Below are 23,554 nucleotides of genomic sequence, written 5' to 3'. Positions count from 1 at the left end.
AATAGGAAAGTTGTCAAAATTGACTGAGTATTTGAGTTGAGGAGTTATGAAATACATAAAACGGGATGGAGGGAAAAATATATAAGTTTAAATATGAGAGCTCACTTCTACTAAAAGCAATTAGTTACAAAATTTGCCTCGGTAAAGCTCAAAAAATCTCTAAAAAATACTAACTAATACCTTTACAGTTATCCTTAGCATTCATCTCTTATCTTACATTATTGGCATTGCTTTTAATTCTTTTTCTCTCTTTATTTTATTCTTATTTTTTTCTGTTATTATAATCCTCTTTCTCTCTTTGTTTTGCAGTGCGTAGTGACATCTGGATTTGTTGTTATCATTTACTTAGCTTCGGTGGTGTTCTCGCTAGCTTTCGAAATGCCCTACTGCAATTGGTCCAGCTTGATGCTTAAAAGTGGCCGCAGCAAGTCGAAACGCCTATAACTGTGCTATTAATTGCTGAGCTTCAGTTTTAAATAGTGGATTTTGTATATATGTTTTTGGCTATTAGATAGACGGTGTTATTGTGGATGCGGCATATACAGGAAGAGTGTTAGAGCGTTGTATATGCTTATGATTTTTTTCGAATACCCTGTCTCCTTGTAACCTTGTAATGCCTTGGGCCAATTAATTTAGTGTCGTTTTTAATTTCATATTTAATTCATTGTGATCATAATCCATCCAATTGGGTAGTTATATAAGATATTGATGTTGTACATATTATACTATATATATATATACATATATATGTACATTGGTATATATGTGCCAGTATATGTATATAAGCTTAATTTACATGGAATAGTTTTAGAATGACGACTTAAAATTTGCTCTTTTCATTAAGTGCTGCAAATGACATACATACATATTATTGTAGGTAAACCTGTATATACTTCTTATATTCTTATAAAATTTGGAGCAAAAAACGCAGTTGTAAATTTTTTGCGATTTTTCTAAAATATTTGTTTTGCCAAAACTTTATCTCATAACCGAAAATAGGCTTATGTTAAGTTAACTCCATAGAAGGAGTAGAATATTTGTGGTATGTAAGCAATAAAAGGCAAATATATGTACATATATGAATATATTGCAAAATGGTGATTTAAATATATAATAAATATAAATTTGTATATACGTTGTAAGTTTTTTAATTAGTCTCTTATACGAGTATAGAAATTTATTTCATGGGTTCTTTAAGGTTGGAAAAATTTCGGTAGATTATCATATAGACCAAATGTTTGTTGTTTTTGCTGAATAAAATGGCAGTTCTTGAATCTCTTCAGGTTGCTCTTCGTTCCAAATGCGGCAAATTTTTTTTTATTTAACACGTGGATCAATAAGTCCCGGGACTGACGCTTAGATGGCGTTGCCAACAAAATTTCCGTATGTTTTTCATAAGTACCAACCTTCAAAAGATACCTGTCAAAATTTCATGTCATTCCGCTGTTTGGTTCACGAGTTACAGTGATTTAAGTAATGCTTGCCTTGATATTCTCAAAACAATGGATTCGAAACAGTTTCATGTGTTGATTTATCATTGCTTTTTTATGAAGAAAAACACAGTGCAAGCTCAGCAATGGCTTGAAAAGTGCTACGGGAAATCTGCTCCATCAAAAACAACCATTTGTCGGTGGTATGCTGACTTTAAACGTGGTCGTACAGACACTGAAAATGCTGAACGCTCTGGCCGGCCAAATGAGGCAATCACACCGGAAACCATCAAAAAAGTCCACCAAATCGTTTTTGAAAACCGTAAATTGAAATTGCGTGAAATAACTGACACCTTAAACATATCATACGGCAGTGTGTACACTATTTTGCATGAACATTTGTCTATGAGGAAGCTGTTGTCAAAGTGGGTGCCGCGTTTGCTCACGGTGGATCAATGCGCCGTGTCACAAGTCGCTCGCTACAATGGCGAAATTGCATGAATTCGGCTTCGAATTGCTTCCGCACCCACCATATTCACCGGATCTGGCCCCCAGCGACCACTATCTGTTTGCAGACCTAAAAAAAAATGCTCCAAGGAAAGAGATTCTACTCCAACGAGGAAGTCATCGCCGAAACGAACGCTTATTTCGAGGCCAAAGATAAATCGTTCTATAAGAAAGGTATTGAAATGTTAGAGAAGCGCTGTACTGATTGTGTTGCTCTTGAAGGAGACTATGGTGATGAATAAAGTCGAGTTTTGCCAAAAAAAAAGTGTTGTTCTTATTTAGTCCCGGGACTTATTGATCGAAGTGTTACATACCCACTTACTCAAAAATGGATATCATCGCTGAACAAAATTTGGCTCGAAAATGTGGGATCTTCTTGGCACTTGTCAAAAGCCCATAGAGCAAAGCGATGTATGAATTTTCAAAATAAAGTGGAACGATTTGTAAACGTTGTTCAGGCGTAAGTCTTTCCAGGATGAAATGCCAAACCATATCGAATAAAAATGCCTTGACAGCTTGACACGACCCAAACGTGATAAAAGTAACTCTACTTGGATCATCCGTTTTGTAGCATATAGAAGTTGGGGTAGTATCGATCCGATTTTATCTACAATATTAACCATTATCTTGCCACATATTAAAAAAGTGTTTCCTGGGTTTCATTAAGGTACCTCAGATACAATCACCGATCATATGGAGTAAAGCCGGCCGGATGTTCGAAAATCTTTATACAGGGTGGCGCAAAAGTAATCCTCCTATCATATGATGCTATAAATTTTGCAATTGACCTCTGTCAGTTCTGTTTTGACATTTGTGTAGTAAACACATGCGAAATACACGTAAATAAACAATGGTACGCTACACTGCTCCAGAACGCGGGTTATTGGTGACTATATATTTGACCAATAATCGGTCGGTGACTTTGGCACAACGTGAATTTCGTCGCAGATTTCCTGGCCGGACGACGCCTACTGGTGAAACGCTGCGATGTTTAGCCGCTCGCCTCGAAGAGACTGGCACAACACGAGATGCTGCCAGGCGTGGCAGACCCCGGAGTAGCCGTTCTGCAGAGAATATTGCTGCTGTTGCCGAGGATGTCATGGAAGCGCTGTCGACATCGACCAGACGACGTGCCACGCAAATGGGTATCAGTCGACAGTGTTTTGGTACAAGATTTGAAAATGTTTTCGTACAAAGTCCAGACGGTGCATCAGCTGTTAGCTGCTTACCGCCAATCGCGTCTAACATACGCTCAAGCCATCCTTAATCACCACCAAGAGGAAGATGATTTTTCATCAAAAATAATCATGAGTGATGAGGCCCATTTCCATCTTAGCGGGTACGTAAATAAGCAAAATTTACGCTTCTGGGGCACTGAAAATCCGCGTGTAACCCACGAAGAGCCATTACACCCACTCGAAGTTACTGTATGGTATGCTGTTTTCGCTGGAAGAGTCATCGGACCTTTTTTCTTCGAAGACGTCGCGGGCCAAACGATTACCATGAGTGGTGAGCGCTACAGAGCAATGATCAACGAGTTTTTTTTTCGCCGCAACTTGATGAATTGGGATTGGAAAACACGTGGTTCCAACAGGACAGTGCAACGGCACACACTGCACGTGCCACAACCGATATGCTGAAGGATGCATTTCATCGGAAGGTTATTTTTGCGCCGCTTGTTATAAGTTATATGGTGGCTAGATCAAGCTATCTGAAACTGATTACTCTCCACTCTCCTGATTACTATTCCAAGAGATCTAAATCGGGGTTCTTATAGAGCTGGCATTCGCAGAGGAAGTTCATAACTGCGTTATTACTCTTAGCCGCTGTTGCAAATATTGTTATGGGTCATTCCCATTTTTAAAACATGTTTTCCAAATGGTCAATAAACCGTTATGGTGGCCTATATATACCTTTCTTGGATCTATTTAATAAAACCTTAGCTCTTGTGCTATTATATTATGTCCATATCTTGCATTTAATTGTTTATTTCTATCTGTTTCTGAGTTCAAATTGCGTTGGACTCCTTCTTGATCGTTCCTTGCAGGCACAGTTTTGTCTCCGCCTTAGGCTTCTCTAGAGAGACTTGGGCAATTCGTGGGAACCCAAATTATGGACAAGTGGAGTTGACCTGCTCGGCTATTACAGCGCAAACAGTGTCTACGCCAATAAAGAAGAAGAAAGAGTTAACCTACCAGTGATCTTAAAGCCCTCCTTCATTTGATTTTATCTTTAGCCACGATAAGGCTAGCATATAAGTATATATTTTCATATTCCAATTTTCTATCTCCTTAATTTTTATAGCAGAAAATGTTGTTCCGCGTGAAAAGGTCTATGGGTAGTTTATATAGGAGCATATTAAACCGTTATCTTAGACAATAATTTGTGCGAAGTTTCTTGAAGATTTATTGTCAAATAAAAAAGTTTTCCATACAAGGACTTTGTTTTGATCGATCAGTTTGTATGTCGGCTAATATATCATATTGTGGCCCGAAATCGGTGATTTGGACAAAGGAACTAGTTCTTGAGGGACTAATACCCGGATGTACAAAGAGAGGAACAGACAACTCTGCTCTAAATGTTGCAACTGCGATTAAACCATTCACAAAATAGTATATGGGTGAACTATTACGAAACAACTCGCCCACTAAAAATGGAATCGACCGTTAAACTCTGTTGTGGTTATTCAAAAATTTAAAAAAATATATTTTATGAACTGTAAAATAATAAAATTATTTTATATATTTGTAAAGGCTTAGAAACCCTGATGCGATCGTCGGTTCACGAACTTGATCGAGTGCATACGGCGCCATCTGTGTGTGAAATTCTTTAGCAATGTCTTCAGTACTGCGCTACCACATTATTTAAATAATTATTTCTGCGCTAACGGGAGTTTTCTATTTTATTTTTTCTATTCAGGCATGGTGGAGATTGTTCCAGAGTGAAAAGTTTGGTTTACAAATAGTATACAATCCAAATATCTTTGATTAGTACTAAATGTAGCAAAACTTTTTCTTCGTTCGTCCGTCAGAGAATTGATTTGACGAAATGCGAGAAGAACATTCTCTTGTCATCACCTCGAGATCTTCCCAATCATCCTATTTATGTTATTTGGGATTTTTGTCGCTACCAGAACAGTGACAGAAACATTCGATAAAACGACTAATTTTGCTTTCGACAGAAAGATTCTGCGAACCAATTAATTGAGCAAATGAGAGTAAGTGAAATATTTTACACATGTGAAATAGGTTTCAGACAAGGAGACTCCCTATCGTGTGACTTCATCAATCTATTACTGGAGAAATACTGGAAATAGATAAATAGAGAAAGTACAATCTACTATAAGGGTGTACAGATGCTGGCTTCCGCCGATCATATTGATATCATTGGCCTCAACAAACGCGCCGTTGGTTCTGCTTTCTTTGTCATCAAACAAATAGTCGTCACATATGCGACTTGGCTCCCACGTCACTGTTGACAGACATTTTTTTTTTTTTTTTTTTTTTGCAATATCTTTTTTATTTATTGAATCTGCTTTTTTTTTAATCTTTAATCTTTTTAAAAACTGAACAAGCTCAAGCAAGTGATTGAGCTGTTTTGGTAATACATTGCTCCTTGGTACGCAGGCATATCTCTTCTTTTAAGGCGTGTTTGATCGCAGGAATGTACCAAAGCATTAGCCAAAGGGTTTGGGTGATCTCGTAGTTCAGATATATATTTAATTCTGCTGTCTTCTACTTCTTTCTTTAGCATAAAAATACCAAGGTCAAAGACATAACTTCAAAGGCGAGGATAATTTCATCTATCCTGGAAGCAGCATTAACAATAACAACAACGTCAGCCTCGAAATCCAACGCAAAATAACTCTTGTCAACAGATGCTATTTCGGACTGAAAAGGCAATTGAGTAGTTAAGTCCACTCTCAACGAACAAAGACCAAACTCTACAAGTCCTTCATCATTCCCTAACTGCTATTTGGTGCGGAGGCATGGACAATGACATCATCTGATGCGTCGGTCTTAGGAGTGTTTAAGAGAAAAATTTTGCAGAAGATTTAAGGTTCTTAAATGATAAGCTGTACTAGATATATAGTTCAGCGAATGAAGAGACAGCGGCTACACTAGCTAGCTGTCGTTCGAATGGATGAAAACACTCCAGCTCCGAAAGTATTCAACGCAGGAACCGCCGGGGAAAGCAAAGGAAGAGGAAAGCTTCCAATCCGTTGGAAAGACCAGGTAGAGAAGGACTTGGCTACACTTGGAATATCCAATTGGCGCAAACAGCGAAAAGAAAGAAGGGCTGGCGCGCTGTTGTAAACTCGGCTATTACCGCGTAAGCATTGTCTACGCCAATAAAGCAGAAGAAGTATTAGAAAAATGTCGCGTTTGGCATAGAAAACAACATTTCAGTACTGGATATATTGTTTAAGGCTACGAATTACTTTCTCTTTTAGAACGTTATTTGCATTAATATTATATCTGAAGCTATAAAAACTGCTTTTTTTCAGAAAAGAAGTTGTTCATCAACAAATAAACTGTCAAATTTATTTCAAACCTGAAAAAACTTCTTCTAAAAGCGAGTTCTACGGGACCCGCTTAAGTTTTGAACCCTTTTCGATCGCACAGCATGATGAGGCGCATCTCAAATATGCGAAGAAGCTCAGCTTGGTTGGATGGATGCAGAGGTCATCAGTGGATCGTTAGAACAAATGCCGAACTTGCGACCTTCAATAAAGTAAATAATGAACTAAAAAATATTTCAATAAGTTTTGATCGTATTAGTTTATTTATTTAGTAATTTTATAACTTTCCATATATACATATATATTTACAACAATTTTTCTAACAAACGGCATAATATATAAATCGTACTGTCTTGAACCTTTTCGACTCAGCTCTTGAAAATTTCGACCACTGGTGGCAAATGCATAGCTTACAAATATGTTTCGAATTGGTTTTGTAGGCATTTACAAAAACTAAAATATATAAAATTCATCTGCTTTGCAGACTTACTAAATGCACTTCTTAAGTAGATAAATATTCTAAAACAAAAAATTAAAACATTTCCAACTCAGGAAGTTCGTATTGTTCTGCAACATCCGCGAGGATGTCGATTTGCTTCTTTTGAATCGCTCTTTGGTATTTCGAGTGATAAATTTCGTACGCTAAGTGAGGGAGGGTGTGGCTTATGAGAGTGGCACCTCCTCCATGGCGCGCAATTTGTTGTTGACCTTCTCCTCAGCAACTTCGCGTCTGAAGATCACCTTATAGACGATAGCACACACCGCTGAGCCGGCCAGTGGACCAACCCAGTATATCCAGTGATCCTGAAAGTCTGAGTTCCACAAAGCAGGAGCGAAAGATCTAGCTGGATTCATGCTGGCGCCAGTGAATTGACCCTAAAGCAATAGGAAAATATTAATTTTGGTATAAATAAAGAGAATATTAATCTATTACCGCTGTGATGGCAAGACAAGCGATGGCCATACCGAAACGTATTGGCACTGAGTCATGGAATTTGGCGTTACGTGGATCCCAGACACCGCAACAAGTGAAAATCAGCACACCGGTAATGATAAACTCAATAGCACAGCCCTGCCAGGCGTCAATGTCGCCATGCACAGTGGTCACGCAGAGATTGTGTGGCCCCTCCAATTCGACGGCATTCCGGGGTATGAGCGCCTTCAGCAGACCGTAACCAATGAAACCGCCCAACATTTGTCCGACAAAATAGATAGCAGCCATTGGCAAGGAAACCAAATTGTAAATGTAGGCAGCCAATGTTACGGCCGGATTCAGATGTGCACCGGAGACACAGCCGAAACATTGGATTATCACCAAGACGACCAAACCGAAGTTAAAAGTCATTTGGTAGTGATTATTTTCGTAGGCAGCATTCTTTACGCAACCCATACAGCCGAGAAAGACCAGCAGTCCAGTGCCGATGAGCTCGCCGAGGAAGCTACAGATTTTATCCAACGTACTGTTCTTCATTTTCAATTTGTCAAGGCAACTGAAAGACGGAGAAGAAAAGTGGGTTATTAAAATGTCGAACCGGTTATACAGTTTACTTTGGTATGATTTAAAGAGAAATTTTAATTTATTGGAACTTGAAATAAAAAATCGTATCATTAATATATGAGAAGTGCCCATTCCAGAAAAGTATTGAAGTTAGAAGTATCATCTTCCCAAATGTTGTCTAAGAACTTCAACACTTAAGATTTTTTAGAAAAGAATTTGTTTCAGCGAATAAGATTGCGGTATTTTTTCGCACCTTATTAGGCAAGACAAGCGATGGCCGTCCCGCGCAGTCGAGTTCGCGTTGATACTTTGAATGTACTTAAGGTCACGGTAGCAAAGGTATGCCATGTCCCCTTCACTTGCCAGTAACCGAACCTCTTGATTTTCTAACATTTAGTGAGACGAGGTTGGTCCCTCAATCTTTGAGGAAGCATTTGTAGGTCTTTTTCTTAACAAATAGACGCTTGTGGACTTCCAAATCGACACGGATCCATGTGATCTATTTATTTTCCGAACCAATTAGACTTAAAGACAATTGTTGGCCTTCAAACAAAACATATTTTTCCGATTTGGAAGTCGCTTAGTCGCGGTGACTACTTTCCAACCAATTATTTATGACCCTAGCAAGAAAGGGACTACATTTTGAAATGTCTTCCTAGAAAAAACCGCTCAGATGTTCCTATATAAAGAAAATATTTTTATTTTTCTGCAAAAAACACTCGAGAAGAAAGTTTCTTTATATTATTTATCGGAATCAGCTTTTCACAAAATTCATATTGGTGTGTTCTCCTTTAACACATTAAACTTTCCAAAAAGATCCGATTAAAGCAACATGAGGCAGTTAGACTATTATTGAGCTCTAGTAGCTCCTGGTAAATAGCTGGTCCGACTTTCCAATAAAATACTGTTCTGAACTTGCCAGAACTCTTTTTGCGGGGATTTCTGTGAAGACATCTCAGATATTTGAGATTTCGTCGACGAATAATTCTATAAATCACCGGAACATTATATGTATATCAGATAAATTCTCAACTTTCAAACACCAAAAACCCTTTCCGAGTTCAGTGGCACACCAAAAGCCCACAACACACCTTTTGGAAGACTGATTTGATATCGGCACAGTTGTCGGATCAGGCGCGGATTCAACAGTCATATTAATTTACTCCAGTTCCACTGTAAACGCGCACGTCCTTATCGAACGGAATCAAACCACATACTGCACAATAAGGTTCTAGAATATACTAATTTTATTTAACTCCACTTAGCATAAACCCGGAATAAAAAAAAATATGTATATATATATATACATATTTCTGAAGTACTTCAAATATTAACTAATGCGTCTTGTTCTTTTTCAATTTCCATACTTAAGTAGATATAATCTCTCCATTGTCGTTAGAAGTGTCAAAGTGAAGTGCGCCCACTTATGGGCGGATACCTTCATAATTCCCTAACTAAACTGCGTTTCAAAAAGTATATAAATAAAAAGTCTTGAACTGAAAAAATTAAGATTATATTCATAAACAAAGTGTGTCTACGTAGGTTCCTGCTCTACGCCACTGATCTTGGGAATTCTAAGAGTTGGCATTTGGGTTGTCCACACTTCAAAATTTCGATCAGCGACCCACGTGATAGATAACTATGAATATTCTATATATATACATATATGTACATATATATGTTACATACGTTCATGGAAGGAAACGACCAACTCAGAGCGGTTGTAGACATCGAGGTTATGCAGTAATGAAGAGAGTTAGAAAGTAAAAGTAGATCTGTTGAGCATGATGGAGCCATGTGTAGAAATACACGCAAGTGAGGAAAGTTCTCTGAGCGTCTTTTGCTTGGGAGTGGCCAGAAACGATTATTTTACATGTCACTCAAGCAGCTTACGACTTCCGGTCTTAGACCAAGTATTCTCTGCGTAGCAAAAAAAAACATTCGTTTGAAGGCGAGCTAAAGTGAGAAGGCGAAACATCGCTTCACAGGGTTGTGCGCTGGCTTTAGGACTACACTAATAAAGAAGAAGGCCCAACATTATTGAATCATCCGACCTGTTGAATGGAGTAGAGTGTAGTGGAGTAATGGAGATATAGTAAGTATATATAGTCTAGCCTGACAGTTTTGTCTCTATCGGACCAAATTCTACACATGCATCAACTCTACTCCGTAGTCCTTGAAAAGTTTGGACGAAAATCCTTCAGCATTATAGTTCTTTAGATATTGCTACACCAAATTTCTTCTCAAGTTCAGCATTATTATTGTTTCCAAATTCACATTTCGTCCATGTATGATCGTTTTTGATCCATACTTTCAGGATTTGGCAGTAACGAACAAAAGACTGCTGTTCCTATGGTCCAAGTGAGTTCTCCGATGTGGGGATCAGCCCGAAAACTTAGCTTAACGTTAGCAAATGTTTATTTCGATTGCTTATGAGTGTGATCTCTGTTTCCAAAGAACCTCCCATACAATACGTATTCTACTTGAGGGTTTTATCGCATGATTTATGTATATACCTTGCTTATTTTAATAAAATGCCATTTTTTGTCTAAAAAAGGTCATACATTGTTGACTGAAAGAGAGTTTTCGAGATAATTTACAGGAATATTCAGATTATTCGGGCCCCTTTGTAAGCTTTGTCCGCATTTGTGTCAATCTTAGAGGGTGCGTCCAATATTAGCAAAAGGTCTCCTAAATATAACGCAGGTTTTTGCCTTGTAGCACCTATTTTGAGTTACGTAAAAATGTCCCCTGCTTCAACCCTAAAGTAACTTTGCAAAGTTCATATCCAATTTTTCAATTCAAACAAAATCTGTTTTACTAAGTCTGGGTCTGTGTGAGTCTTGGGCCTGTGGGTCTGTATGAAGTCACAACCTCCCTTAAGCGATAATATTAACAGAAAATTTCATAAAATAAAATCTTTAGTCAATTAAAATTACTTTCTGATAGAATTCATCGTATCTTTCAAGTCCCCTGAAGCTAATTTACAAACTTGTTAAAGGAAATTGTTGTCTTGTTAATATGGAGATTGCGGGATCAACTCTAGCTCAAATTAGAGGGATAGCCTCACGACAGTACATGGCTGGGTATATCATAAGCCCGGATTCGTTACTTGACTCTGGTAAAGAACGCTTGATTAAACCTTTTCCAAAATCTTATTTAAGTATTTGTCATCGGGACATGCGGTGTCGCAAAAGCCTTTAAGCCCAAGATCGATCGCAAGAGATCTAGTGATAACTTTCCTATCAGTAACGCTAGCCTCTCCCTAGTTTTGGGGCTTCTAACAGGCCATTGCCCTATTGGCGTCCACGCAGTAAGGCTGGAAATCCAACCAAACGCCATTTGCAGAAGCTGTATGGAAGAAGATGAGGTGGAAACAACTCAACACTTGTCAAGACTTGAGCATTTGGGAGCGCATACTTTCAGACATCCCATCAAACTGGCAGGAGTGAAAATTAAACGCCTGTGGAAATTTGTATTGACTACTAAGCGCTAATTTGTAAGTTTGAACACAAGAGTTCTTCTTTTCTATGGTTTCACAAAGGACTACATATAGCAGTCTACGTGCGATCTTTGATCAGTCATTTAACCTAACCTAACCTAACCTACTTGTATTTGCCAACGAACGTCTTACCAGAAGTCACCTGTCCAACATTAACGACTAGTGTGGAATTTGGCTAAGTGTTCACAAAATTAGTTATTATAGCTTATCTTTAGCGATATCAGATACTGCAAGTCATTAAAAATAAACAAAGAACTTCCATATTAGTGGATTTGCTTTTAAGATTAAACTTTAGGCAAGTCATTGTATTATGTGATTGTGGCCATTGCCTACACCAAATAATGGACCTTGCATCGAACTCAATTTCGGTGCAAAATAGACTGGAATTTATGGCAAACTTATCAACGCTACCGGGTCGATTCACAGAAACACACATATGTAGACCGTCTGTCAATAGGGGTGACGTGATTTTGACAGCTGGTGGCGGTCATGTTTGTTTACGTATTTGCATCAAATTTGGTTATTGTGTTCAGTAAGATTTGCTTGGGAATTGTACAAGATTATTACGCAAATTGAAGATATGCGGAAAATCTGGAAATCCAAAAAATCATCACCTCAGATCATGCGATTTAACGCCTCTAGGACTGAAAGCCCAGCCAAATGCCGAAATGCTGCACCGGGTAATCGGAAATTGGCAGAAATGTGTGGAAATATACAAATAGAGCCGTAGTGGCCATTTGGCCGACATTTTGTTCTAAGTTGCATTGCAAATAACTGTTTTATTTGATTTGAACAAGACCTGGATACCCTGAAGAGGATGTATTAAGTTTGGTATGAATTTTATAATACCCAGAAGGATATGTCGAAGACCATTTAAAGCATATAAATATATGTGTATAAATGCTCAGTGTGACGAGCTGTGACGATTAAGCCATGTCCGTCTATTTGTCTGTCAGTCTGTCTGCCTGTCCGTCTGCCTATAAATATGCGAACAAGTCCTTCAGTTCTTGAGATATTGATCTGAAATTGTCCAAATATCCTTGCCTCTTAATCGAGCTACTCGTTTGTTGGAACCGACGAAATCGGAGCACTATAAGATATAGTTGTCATAGAAAATGAACGATCGGAGTCAACTGCTTGTATGGATAACTTTTTTATTTCACAAAATATTTTCACAAAATATCTCATAGATTATTATTGAGGGTAACGCTACAATCTCCGAAGAAATTGTGCAGATCGGACCACCGTGGCATACAGCTGCCATACTAACCGATCGATCAAAATCAAGTGCTTGCATGGAAAACTTTTTTGTTTCATAAAATATTTTAATAAAATTTGATACAGATGATTTTCTAAGCCAACACCACAATATCTGAAGAAATTGTGCAGATCGGAGCACTATAGCATATAGTAGCTGCCATACAAACTGAACGATAAGAATCAAGTTCTTGTATGGAAAACTTTTTTATTTGTTAAGGTATCTTAATGAAATTTGGCACACATTATTATCGGAGGCACCGCTACAACCTTGGAAGAAATTGCTTCGATCGCGCCACTATAACATATAGCTGCAATGAAAAGTAATCGAAAAAATATAATTTTATGCCCCCTTAGCTATAAGAAATGCACCTGTGAATGTTATTATAGCTTCGGTGCAACCGAAGTCGAAGTTTTTTTTGTTTACTTGCAGTTGCTTTACTAAATAGTTCTCCACCCCCCATATGCCCACTAACACGCACCTTTGTGTCTGCACTGACGCCAGCTCATCCTCAATTTTGATGGTCTGCGCTGCGTTGTTTTTGCCGCTCATTATTTACAATTATTTATACGCAGTTTACAAACACATACACACGTATACACCTGCAGTAATTAATTTTTTTTTCGCTTTCGGCTTTATGACCCTTGGGTGCACATGCACGTCTGGCCTAGTTAGCAGCGCTTAGAAGACTACTTAAGCTGCTTTCGAGATGCAACACGCCCAGTTAGCGGTATAAATATATATACTACCGTTATAATCAAATAATTTCAGTATTTATGGTTGTGTGCATATACCATAATACATACATATGTGCATGTGTATGCTCGAGCTTCCCTTCAGAATTTTTCGCAAAAAAAATTGGTAAAAATCCAGATCTTACATCAGTCTGCCAGAAATGCTTTGTTTACCTGCACACAAACGCACGTGCTTGTTAGCCTAGATGTATGTGTGTGTGTGTTTAATGAAAGCAAATGTTTGTATGCATGTGTGTGGTATTTATCAATCGCGCGATTTGCAATCTTTCATAAATTCCACGTCGTTGTGGTCGATTTCGGCAGCATGTCCGTCAATTGGGCGCTAGTTTTTGTTGTGAATTCAATGTTTTAGTTATTGTTGTTGCGTTGATGGTATCTTATCGACAGCCGCGGTGGTCAGGCGATACCTAATTGACTATTAAAAGGTCGATAATGGTTGATTTACAGGCGCAGATGTGTCTTTGTGTGTGTGTGTTGTATGCGAATACCGTTATATTTGTTTTTATTAGTTTGTGTGTGTGTATTTGTTAGATTTTTGCTGAATTAATTGTGTTCGAAAAATCCGTTTTGAAGCACTTTCTTTATAATTTCCAACAATACTTTTGAATTTATAGTTATATATGCCTTCACTTCCTTTCTAAGTGCCTTTCACCGCCAACTTCGCGAGTTTTCGTGTCGTTTACTTGCGCCTAACGGTATTGAATGAGATTCGACAGTGCTGCTGTCAGCCGTCAAAGTGTAAAAATAGCGTCGCTACACCAACGCAGCATCCACAAATCACTGTTGAGCAGCAGCAACAACAAAAATAGAACTAACAAGTAAGGAAGAGCTAAGTTCGGGTGCAACCGAACATTTCATGCTACTGGCAAAAGTCAAAGCCGCGGAAACTTTCTTTCAGATTTCAATAATGTAAGTACACCTGAAAAGTTTACCAATATTTTCGGTAAAGAGTTCGCATTATAAATGGCGTTCCACATATACGGTATCGGGGGCTTGAAAAATTTCATTCCTATTTGAACAAATTTTGGTCATTGGTCAGACTACATTGATTCCTGGATGGTAAATTTAATGTCTCTGACGCATTTACGGTTATTGATTTATATATCGCTTTTAGTAGTTTTTCAAAAAACCGTTATACGGGGAGTGGGCGTAGTTAGCAAACGATCTCACTTGTTTTAATGCTGTCGCAAGAAATGTTAAGTCTTCTGTAAATTTGGGTAATATAACTCGAAAATTAGGGAGATATCTACATTAAAACTATTAGGAGGCGGGCCACGCCCACTTTTTAAAATGTATTACAATCTTTTCTTCAAATTAGAATTTCATATCTTGATTTAGTGCTTAGTTATGGCACTTTCTAAGTTTCCGGTTAATGGCGCTTTGTGGGCGTGGCAGTGGTCCGATTACGCCCAACTACTAGCTTTTTTGCCAAGGAGCACGCTCACCAAAATTTATCAAGATATCTCAATTTTTACTCAAGTTGCAACTTGCATGGACGGACGGACAGACAGACAGATAGTTGCCCGGACTTCTACTCGTCTCGTCTCCTGATCATTTATATATGTATATGTATATAACCCCATATACAACTCGATTAGTTTAATATGATACAAACAACCGTTAGGTGAACAAAACTATTATACTCAGTGACAACAGGTTGCAAGAGTAAAAAAATGTTGTTGTTGTGTCTTTCTAAGTTTATATGCCTAAGCATGCTTCTAATAAATTATGACTAAGTTCCACAATTATTTCATAAAAGTGTCCGAAAAATTTATAAGCAGATTTGTAGTGTACTTGGTGGCACTTTGGTTTATCAAGTACTAGCTCTTATTATTGTTGTTGTTTTAAATTGTCTGAATGCTAAAGGTGTGACAGACCAACGTGATTTGGTCTGTTGTACTTATAATATATTTATATAATTTTATCTTTTTGGTAAACACTTGTCGCGCATGCCGTTATATTTTTGACGTCTGCGGAAAAACACACAAAAAATAATACGAGTAAATATACATATATATAATATACATATATATATATTTATATAAATTTCGACATTTTATTTTATTTGTTTTTATACTATTTTATTAATAAGCCACTTCAATTAAGCGCTTACACATATTTCTGTGTGTTATATAACAAATTAAATAGATAACTGTAATCCATATAGACGTAAATATTTATAAAAATATCTATTTAAATCCTCAACTTTGTTGAAAGCTTTGACAAATAGGATTAAAATGCTTTGAGTACTGAGTTGCGCCTTCAAGTGGTAGGTATTGTGCTTTGAAGGTGTCAATTCCACTCAATTAAAGAACCCAATCTACTCATTACTTAGTATAACGATGTACATACATACATACGTCTGTCAGTTTTGCAAACACTTACGATTTCGTGAAGTGGCATTTAAAACTTTTAAAACAAAACTAAGAACTATTTAACACAATAATTGTTACGGTTTGGAAAAATTTGAACAGTGGCGTATCGAACAAGCAACTGGTATATGGGTAATACTTGAAAGTGAATATTTTTCAAAATATATTACAGTCCTATTCCTAAAACAAAAACTATTTTTTTTTATTTAAAAGTTTTATAAATTTTTCAAAAATTTTATTTCCAGAAATTTAAAATATTATTCAGTTTTTCAAAAAATGTTTGAAAAAAAGGAAAATTTAAAAAACAATTTTAATATTATTTTTTATCCTTCTCTAAATTTTAAGCCATATTTAGTATTTTTTTCGATATTTTATAAATTTTAATAAATCTATTTTTTTAGAATTTTTGAGAAAACAATTTCATAAAAAATTATTTTTAATTTGTAAAAAAATAACTGGACTTTAGAAGACTGAAGAAAATTTTAAAAAATTTTGAAATTATTACAATTGTTTGTTCAAAAATTTTTTTTTATAAAATTATAGTCTTCTAAAGTCCAGTTATTTTTTTATAAAATTTTTGAACAAACAATTATAAAAATTTTAAAATTTTTTAAAATTTTCTTTAAAAGTTTTTTTAAATTTAACAAAAATTTTATTTCAAAAATTTATCTGTAGTATTATTCAGTTTTTCAAAAAATGTTTGAAAAAAGAAAAATTTAAAAAACATTTATTATTATTTTAATATTTTTCCACAAAGTTAAAAACATTTTTTGTATACATACATACATACATACATATGTATATAGCAATGTCTTTTTAATAAATCTATTTTTTCGAATTTTTGAGAAAACAATTTCATAAAAAATTATTTTTAATTTGTGAAAAAATAACTGGACTTTAGAAGAGTGAAGAAAATTTTAAAAAATTTTGAAATTATTACAATTGTTTGTTCAAAAAATTTTTTTTTATAAAATTATAGTCTTCTAAGTCCAGTTATTTTTTTTTATAAAATTTTTGAACAAACAATTATAAAAATTTGAAAAAAAATTTCTTTAAAAGTTTTTTTTAAATAAAACAAAAATTTTTTTCAAAAAACGTGTAGTGTTATTCAGTTTTTCAAAAAATGTTTGAAAAAAGAAAAATTTAAAAAACAACATTTATTATCATTTTTATATTTTTCCTCAAATTTTAAAACAATTTTTTTATAAATTTATAGTCTTCTAAAGTCCAGTTATTTTTTTTATAAAATTTTTGAACAAACAATTATACAAATTTCAAAATTTTTTAAAATTTTCTTTAAAAGTTTTTTAAATTTAACAAAAAGTTTATTTCAAAAAACCTGTAGTACTATTCAGTTTTTCAAAAAATGTTTAAAAATTTAAAAAACAGCATTTATTATTATTTTTATATTTTTCCACAAATTTTGTATACATTGCAATTTTATAAATTTTTTTTTAATTATTTTTAACTTGTAAAAGATTTACTGGACTTGTTTATTTTCGAAGCTTTTTAAATAACTTTTAAAAATACTTTTTTTTAATAAAATTGTAAAAAAAATAATTATAACACTTTCAAAAATTTTATTAAAAAAAGATTAATTTGATAAATTATTTTAAAAAAACTTCGAAAATTAAATAAGTCCAGCTTTTTTTATAAATTAAAATAAAGTTATTTTTATTAAAATATTTATTTTTTTCAAAAAAATATGTATGTATATTGACACAATTGAAAGAAAATATTTTTGTGGTATATATGTATGTAAAGAAAATTTATATTTTTTTTATTTTGCACAAATTGTGTTTCAAAACTCTATACTTTTGTTAAACTTAAAAAAAAAATACAAAAAAAATAATATTTAAAAAACAACAATTTTATTTTTTACAAAAATTTTAAAAACAAAAATTTTATATTTTTTCACAAAAAAAATTTATAATGTTCATTTTTCCAAAAAATAATTAAAAAAAGGAAAGCTTAAAATACATATAAAATTTTATAATTTTCGCAAGTTTTATTGTTTTTGTTTTTATATTTTAATATATATTTTTTTAGTTAAAATTGTTGTATTAGTTTTTAATTTTTCGAAAACTTCATTAAAAAAAGTAATATTCTATTTTTCAAAACTTTTATTTAAAAATATTTTAATTTAATCTAAACAAAAATCAACATTTTTTCAAGAAACTCCGAAAATTAAATATCTGGTTATTTTTTTCAAAAATTAAAAATAATTTTTTTTATTGAAAAAAATCGAAAATAGTATAGCAGTTAGATTCGATTTCTACGCTTTAAATGTTTTGCGATTCGCAGTAGATAATCATTTAAATTTTTCGAAAACAAGTATGTTGGTTCAATTGAAACAGTTTTGTGAAATATTTTTTAAAATAAATAAAATATATTTTTTTTAATTTCGCAAAGATTTTGTTTAAATCTGTAATGGTGTTCAATATTAAGATTTAAAAAATAAAGATTTTATAATTTATTTTTTTCACAAATTTTATTGTTATTTATTTAATATTTTTAAAAATTGTATTTCGTTTATTTTATTTGAAAGATTTGTTAAATGTTTTCAATTTGTAATTTTTTTTCGATAAAAAACTAGATATCTAAAAAACAACAATGTTATGCTACTGAAAATTCAAAAGACAAAAATTATTTTTTCACACATTTTTAGCAAATTTTATTGAAATATTTTTTTATTTTTATATTGAAATCTTTTTTTTTTTATATTTTAATAAATTTATTTGGTTAAAAAATTTTTTAAATTGTTTTTCATTTTGTAAAAAATTTATTAAAAATTTTGTTATAGTATTAAAGTTTAGAATAATTTTATTTAAAATTTTTTTTTCATACAAAAAAACATAAAAATTATTAAAAAAAACTCCGAAAATTAAAATAAAACCTGAAGTTCTTCACAAATTCAAAATACTTTTTTTTTAATATTTTAATAAATGTGAAAAATATAGATTTTCTGTATATCAGTTAGAATCGATTTCTAAATATTTAGCGAGTCGCAAGAGATTGTAATTAAAAGTTCTGCAAAACAAAATAAGTTGACATAGTTTTGTACGCGGTGTTGATCGTTCCCCTCCAATTAAAAAGGAAAAAAAGTTGCCTACCAAAAAAGGAACACATTGATACAAATAGTTTTCTAAAATACATCTAGCATATATGTATGTATGTATTAGCCTTCAGTTTTTGTATTAAAATCACTAAAATAAATATGTATTATTTTTAATGTAGTATATTCCTTAATTAAGTGAGGTTAGTTCAAAAAATAGCAGTATTTTCTTGTTTAATTTTATTTTGTATATTTTAATCAACATATTTGTGCTACCATTTTTGTGACCTATGTATTTATTGCATTTTTTATTTGTAATTTTAAACTTTATTTAAAATTTCAACTAAAATGTAGACAAAGATTTTCTTTCCACCATCAGGCATGACCGCGTGACAGCTTGCCGTCTGCGCAAGATAACTCTATGTCAATTGTTTACTGTCAGATGTTGTTTGACAGTTTGTTTGCTGTCATAAGTCAGCTGCTATTTGACAGTTTACCTCCAATGTTGTGGCACAGCGCCACTTATCTGACACGCGGCTACTCCAAATGACTTTTGGAAATTTTCACACAAACTTTGCATACTTTCCAGATAAGCTCAAGTATTTGACGGCAGAGATTAAAAATACACATATGCATATGCATATACAAATATACATGCTGTTTATAATTTACATATGTGTGTGTGCACTTAGGATCAAGATTAAAGAAAGCTAATAGCTCGCATTTAACGAGCGATTTAGGGCAATTCAAAACAATAAATCTTTGATAAACATCAATAGTAGGAAATCACGCCATAAAATGCCAATTCTAACCGTAATCCTAAACAATAAACACAAATCTATACATATACACTCATGCATATATACACCCTGAAGTGCTTGCTTTCAAGTGCTTGATCCCCTTGACTTTACGGCGCTTTCCTATTCCTCAACTGATCAAAGCTTATCTATCAGATTGTAAGCGCGTATATACATATGTATTTTTCTGTGATTATATATGTGTATGTAGTAAATTATGCAGGCCGTATCAAGTAGCTACACTTGCCAATTGCTTGCGCATGCAAATCCACACACAAACACCTTTGAATTTATGTACATATATACATATATAGTACCTGTGTACTTATGCAATTAGAAGCGTTCATTATTGACGCCACGCGCATTCCACAGCTGAATTGACAGTTACACACAAATAAATATATATGTACATATTCATATGCGTGTGTGCACGTGTGACAACAATTCCCGTTGACATTTGAAAAATGCTTAACTAGAAGTATACAACCAATATTTATTATGGCAAAATTTATCGAAAGAGGGAGTGCTTCACAAAATAAGGTTGAGCACATAGTGAATTGGAAAGCAACACTTTTTTCTTAGTTAAATTGAAGTAAATTAAGAAAAAACGTTCGCTACGGCTATACCGTAGCTATAATACGTTTCACACGTGTATTTTTCATAGCATAAAAGGGTATAAAAAATATTTTTCTTCATTTTGTTCGGTCAGTTTGTATACAAAATAGTGGTCCGATTTGAACAATTTCTTGGGAGTTTACACAGTTGACTTCAGATAATAATCTGTGCCAAATTGCGTGAAGATTGCTGGTTAAATGAAAAAGTTTTCCATACAAGGACAGCGGTTGAATCGGCAAGTGTGTATGGGAGCTATATGATATAGTGGTCCGATTTGAACAATTTCTTCGGAGATTGTAGTGGTGCCTCAGATAATAATCTATGCCAAATTGCGTGAAGATTGCTTGTTAAATGAAAAAGTTTTCCATACGAAGACTGCAGTTGAATCGGCAAGTTTGTATGACAGCTATATGCTATAGTGGTTCGATTTGAACAATTTCTTCGGAGATTATAATGGTACCACAGATAATAATCTGTACCAAATTTCGTAAAAATTGGTTGACAAATGAAAAAGTTTTCCATACAAGGAGAGCGGTTGAATCGGCAAGTTTGTATGGGAGCTATATGCTATAGTGGTCCGATTTGAATAACTTCTTCGGAGATTGAAGTGGTGCTTTAGATAATAATCTATGCCAAATTTCGTGAAAATTGCTTGTCAAATGAAAAAGCTTTCCATACGAGGGCTGTAGTTGGATCGACCAGTTTGTATGGCAGCTATATGATATAGTGATCCGATTTGAACAATTTCTTCCTAGACTGTAGTGGTGCCTTGCTTAATAATATATGCCAAATTTGAAAATATACACATACTACATTATAACTGTATGTTTGTGTGTGCGCATGCGCCTAGTAGATAGTGCAAATTAAATCGTTTGACATTGTTGATTGACTCAATCAGTGACACAAATTGCAGTTTAAACGCAATTCGCACTCATTGCCCGGCTATCGATCAATTGATCTCACGCATTTTCTGTTGTAATGCGATGTTACTGTACTCTAGTGTTATGCTACGCGTTGTGGACGGCGTTGCGCTTTATTTTTGCGCTTTCTGCAATTTAATTTGTTTTGCCTTGCATTAAATTGCCTATGATGCGGGCAATTATAAAGTGATTGCGTAAAACTTTCCATCAACTTGACGCTGAATGCCGTCAAGTGCGTGTAAATTGGATTTTATAGCGCGAAAATATTTTTGTTGTTGTTGAGGAGGATGAAGAATAAATAAAATGCGATCATATTTGCACGAAAGTATAGACAATTGCACATAATCACAAAAGGCAAGTTTAGTTCACGCGCTAAGTGCAAGCATATCTTTGCAGATGAAGTCGAAATGGTAAAATTTATTTGAAGAAAGTTCTTTTGATTTTTTTTAATTACTTTTAGACATAAACAAGTATTTTAGCGGTTGTTAACGGCCACCACTGCGCCACCATCTAATCACTTTTAGCTGGTCATCAGGCAGTTCTCATAAAACATGTTGCCTACATTTTGGCGCCATGACATGCTCATGAGAAAAAACGCACACAACTAACGTTTTTGTTGTCTTATGAACCATCTTCAAAGGTTTTAAGACCTTGATAATGATCACATTATGTCTCCAATAGACTACACTGCAGACTAGACTAATAGACCGTCGCTTCCAACCAACAGCATGATAGCTCTCTGAAGTATTTTCTCTTTAAACTTTCGATGCCGGAACGATTCGTAAATAACTCTTGATATAATGCAAGCTCTCTAATCATAAGTTGACATAAATACCAAAAATATATAAGGCGAAATAACAATAGTGTTACATATGGAACCACAACCGATCTAGTTTGACGATTTTCCTGCTGGGTATATAGCAAAGAAAAAAATCAAAAAAGTATCAAAAAATGTCTCTTCTTTAAGTTCACATTACTTGATGTACAATAAAAATGCGAGCAATAGTAATGCCCAAGCTACACGTTGGACACGTGTACTTGATACAAAGCAAACAAATCACGCAGCGACAACAACAAAAACTGTAAATAAACAGCTGAGTGGTGTATAGGCAGCTATTGTATGTGTATATGATACAAAGTTTAAGTAAGAAACTTAAGGGCAACAACAACAAAAATAACTTGACAATCAAACAACAAAAAGGTGACAACACAAGTCTGCACGCGCAAGTTTGCCAACGCTGACGTGAAGCCTGAAAGTTCGTGGCGATTTCAATATCAGTGTGATAATGCATTCCTATATAAACAGACATACATATATGAATGCATACATACATAAATATAAATATGCGTGTACATATATATATGCATATTCCCGTGCCTGTACACAGTTATGAAAATACACATCACACACGATGTTAAGAATGCCTTTAACTCGGCCTCTTGGCCCCTTATAATAAGAGTTCTTCAGCTAAAGAAAACACAGCTATATTTGCTGAACATCATCTCCAACTTAACGGCGCAGATCCACAAGGAACAGACTTGGGCCTACTTTTGTGGAACAACTTATATGATGGAGCATTGAGCCTCCCATTACCCAAGGAGGTACAGATCATTGGATATACAAGTATGTACCATTACGACACAGCAGTCCTTGAAATGTGTAGGAGTGATGATACACTCGGTTAAGCTATAAGACGCATCTAGACAGAGTCTGCGAAAAAGCATCAAGGGTGAGAGCGATGCTAACGAGAATAATGTATAACATTGGTCGACCAAGGCAGAGTAGATGAGCCCTTTTGGCAAAGTAAGTCACATCCATACTTATTGCTGCACGCGGAGGACATTGCAGTGACCGTGGTAGTCAATAATCACTTTAAGAAATTAGTCTAATCACAGACTCTGTGCAATCATGCGACGACAAAGCTTCAACTAGCTGGCCAAAAGACGGAAGCAGTATTAATTGCAAGCAGGAAGAATCTAGAGGTCGCCACGTATAAAACGTTTTGCCATATCTTCTTGTCCCATCAAAAAGTCCCTGAAAAAGAGAGTTTTGAAGATTTCTTCAGAGAATGGATAAACGATCGATTATGACGCTGCGGAGAATATAGTGCCTTACATGATCCCCAGCAGTCGAAAAATTGGTCTGGGACAGTGGTGATGTGACAGCTGATAAAGGGCAGCTATAGCTATGCAAGAACTAGGAGGAAAAAGTGGCAACGCAGCGAAAACAGAAGGATTAACCAGACTACATATAATGCCTGACTGAAGAGCCGAATGACTAAGCTTGGCCCCACGATGTAATGACTAACGGCAGTCCCGTGGG

At 34.6% G+C, this 23,554-nt stretch overlaps 3 protein-coding genes across 8 annotated transcripts in view; 2 read left to right on the top strand and 1 right to left on the bottom strand.

Moving 5' to 3' along the window:
• The window catches only part of LOC126754998 (nose resistant to fluoxetine protein 6-like), a 48,725-nt gene extending 47,591 nt beyond the window's left edge, over positions 1–1,134 (top strand). Inside the window, exon 7 of the mRNA XM_050467250.1 lies at positions 310–1,134. Coding sequence (XP_050323207.1) covers positions 310–444 — 135 coding nt within the window. The 3' untranslated portion in view covers positions 445–1,134. The remainder of the gene's footprint in view (positions 1–309) is intronic.
• A 368-nt stretch (positions 1,135–1,502) lies between these two features.
• Positions 1,503–1,931, top strand: LOC126754741 (protein GVQW3-like). The gene has a single exon (XM_050466819.1). It carries the CDS (start codon positions 1,503–1,505, stop codon positions 1,929–1,931), a length of 429 nt encoding a protein of 142 aa, XP_050322776.1.
• Positions 1,932–6,699: 4,768 nt separating this feature from the next.
• Positions 6,700–23,554, bottom strand: part of LOC126755009 (aquaporin AQPAn.G-like) — a 69,407-nt gene continuing 52,552 nt past the window's right edge. For 4 of the 6 annotated variants that reach the window (XM_050467266.1, XM_050467267.1, XM_050467268.1 and 1 more), the window contains exons 2-3: positions 7,394–7,949; positions 6,700–7,335 (exon numbers count right to left, since the gene is read on the bottom strand). In XM_050467266.1, the coding sequence (XP_050323223.1) occupies positions 7,123–7,335; positions 7,394–7,949 (769 nt within the window). In that variant the 3' untranslated portion in view covers positions 6,700–7,122. Of the gene's footprint in view, positions 7,336–7,393; positions 7,950–9,048; positions 9,168–13,198; positions 13,313–23,554 lie in introns of those variants that run through there. The other 2 variants (XM_050467264.1, XM_050467265.1) reach the window with 2 other exon arrangements.

Source organism: Bactrocera neohumeralis, chromosome 4 (genome assembly GCF_024586455.1).
Source record: "Bactrocera neohumeralis isolate Rockhampton chromosome 4, APGP_CSIRO_Bneo_wtdbg2-racon-allhic-juicebox.fasta_v2, whole genome shotgun sequence".
Taxonomy (NCBI): domain Eukaryota; kingdom Metazoa; phylum Arthropoda; class Insecta; order Diptera; family Tephritidae; genus Bactrocera; species Bactrocera neohumeralis.
The sequence above is the reverse complement of the archived record's forward strand: the minus strand, read 5'-3'. Positions and strand labels throughout refer to the sequence as shown.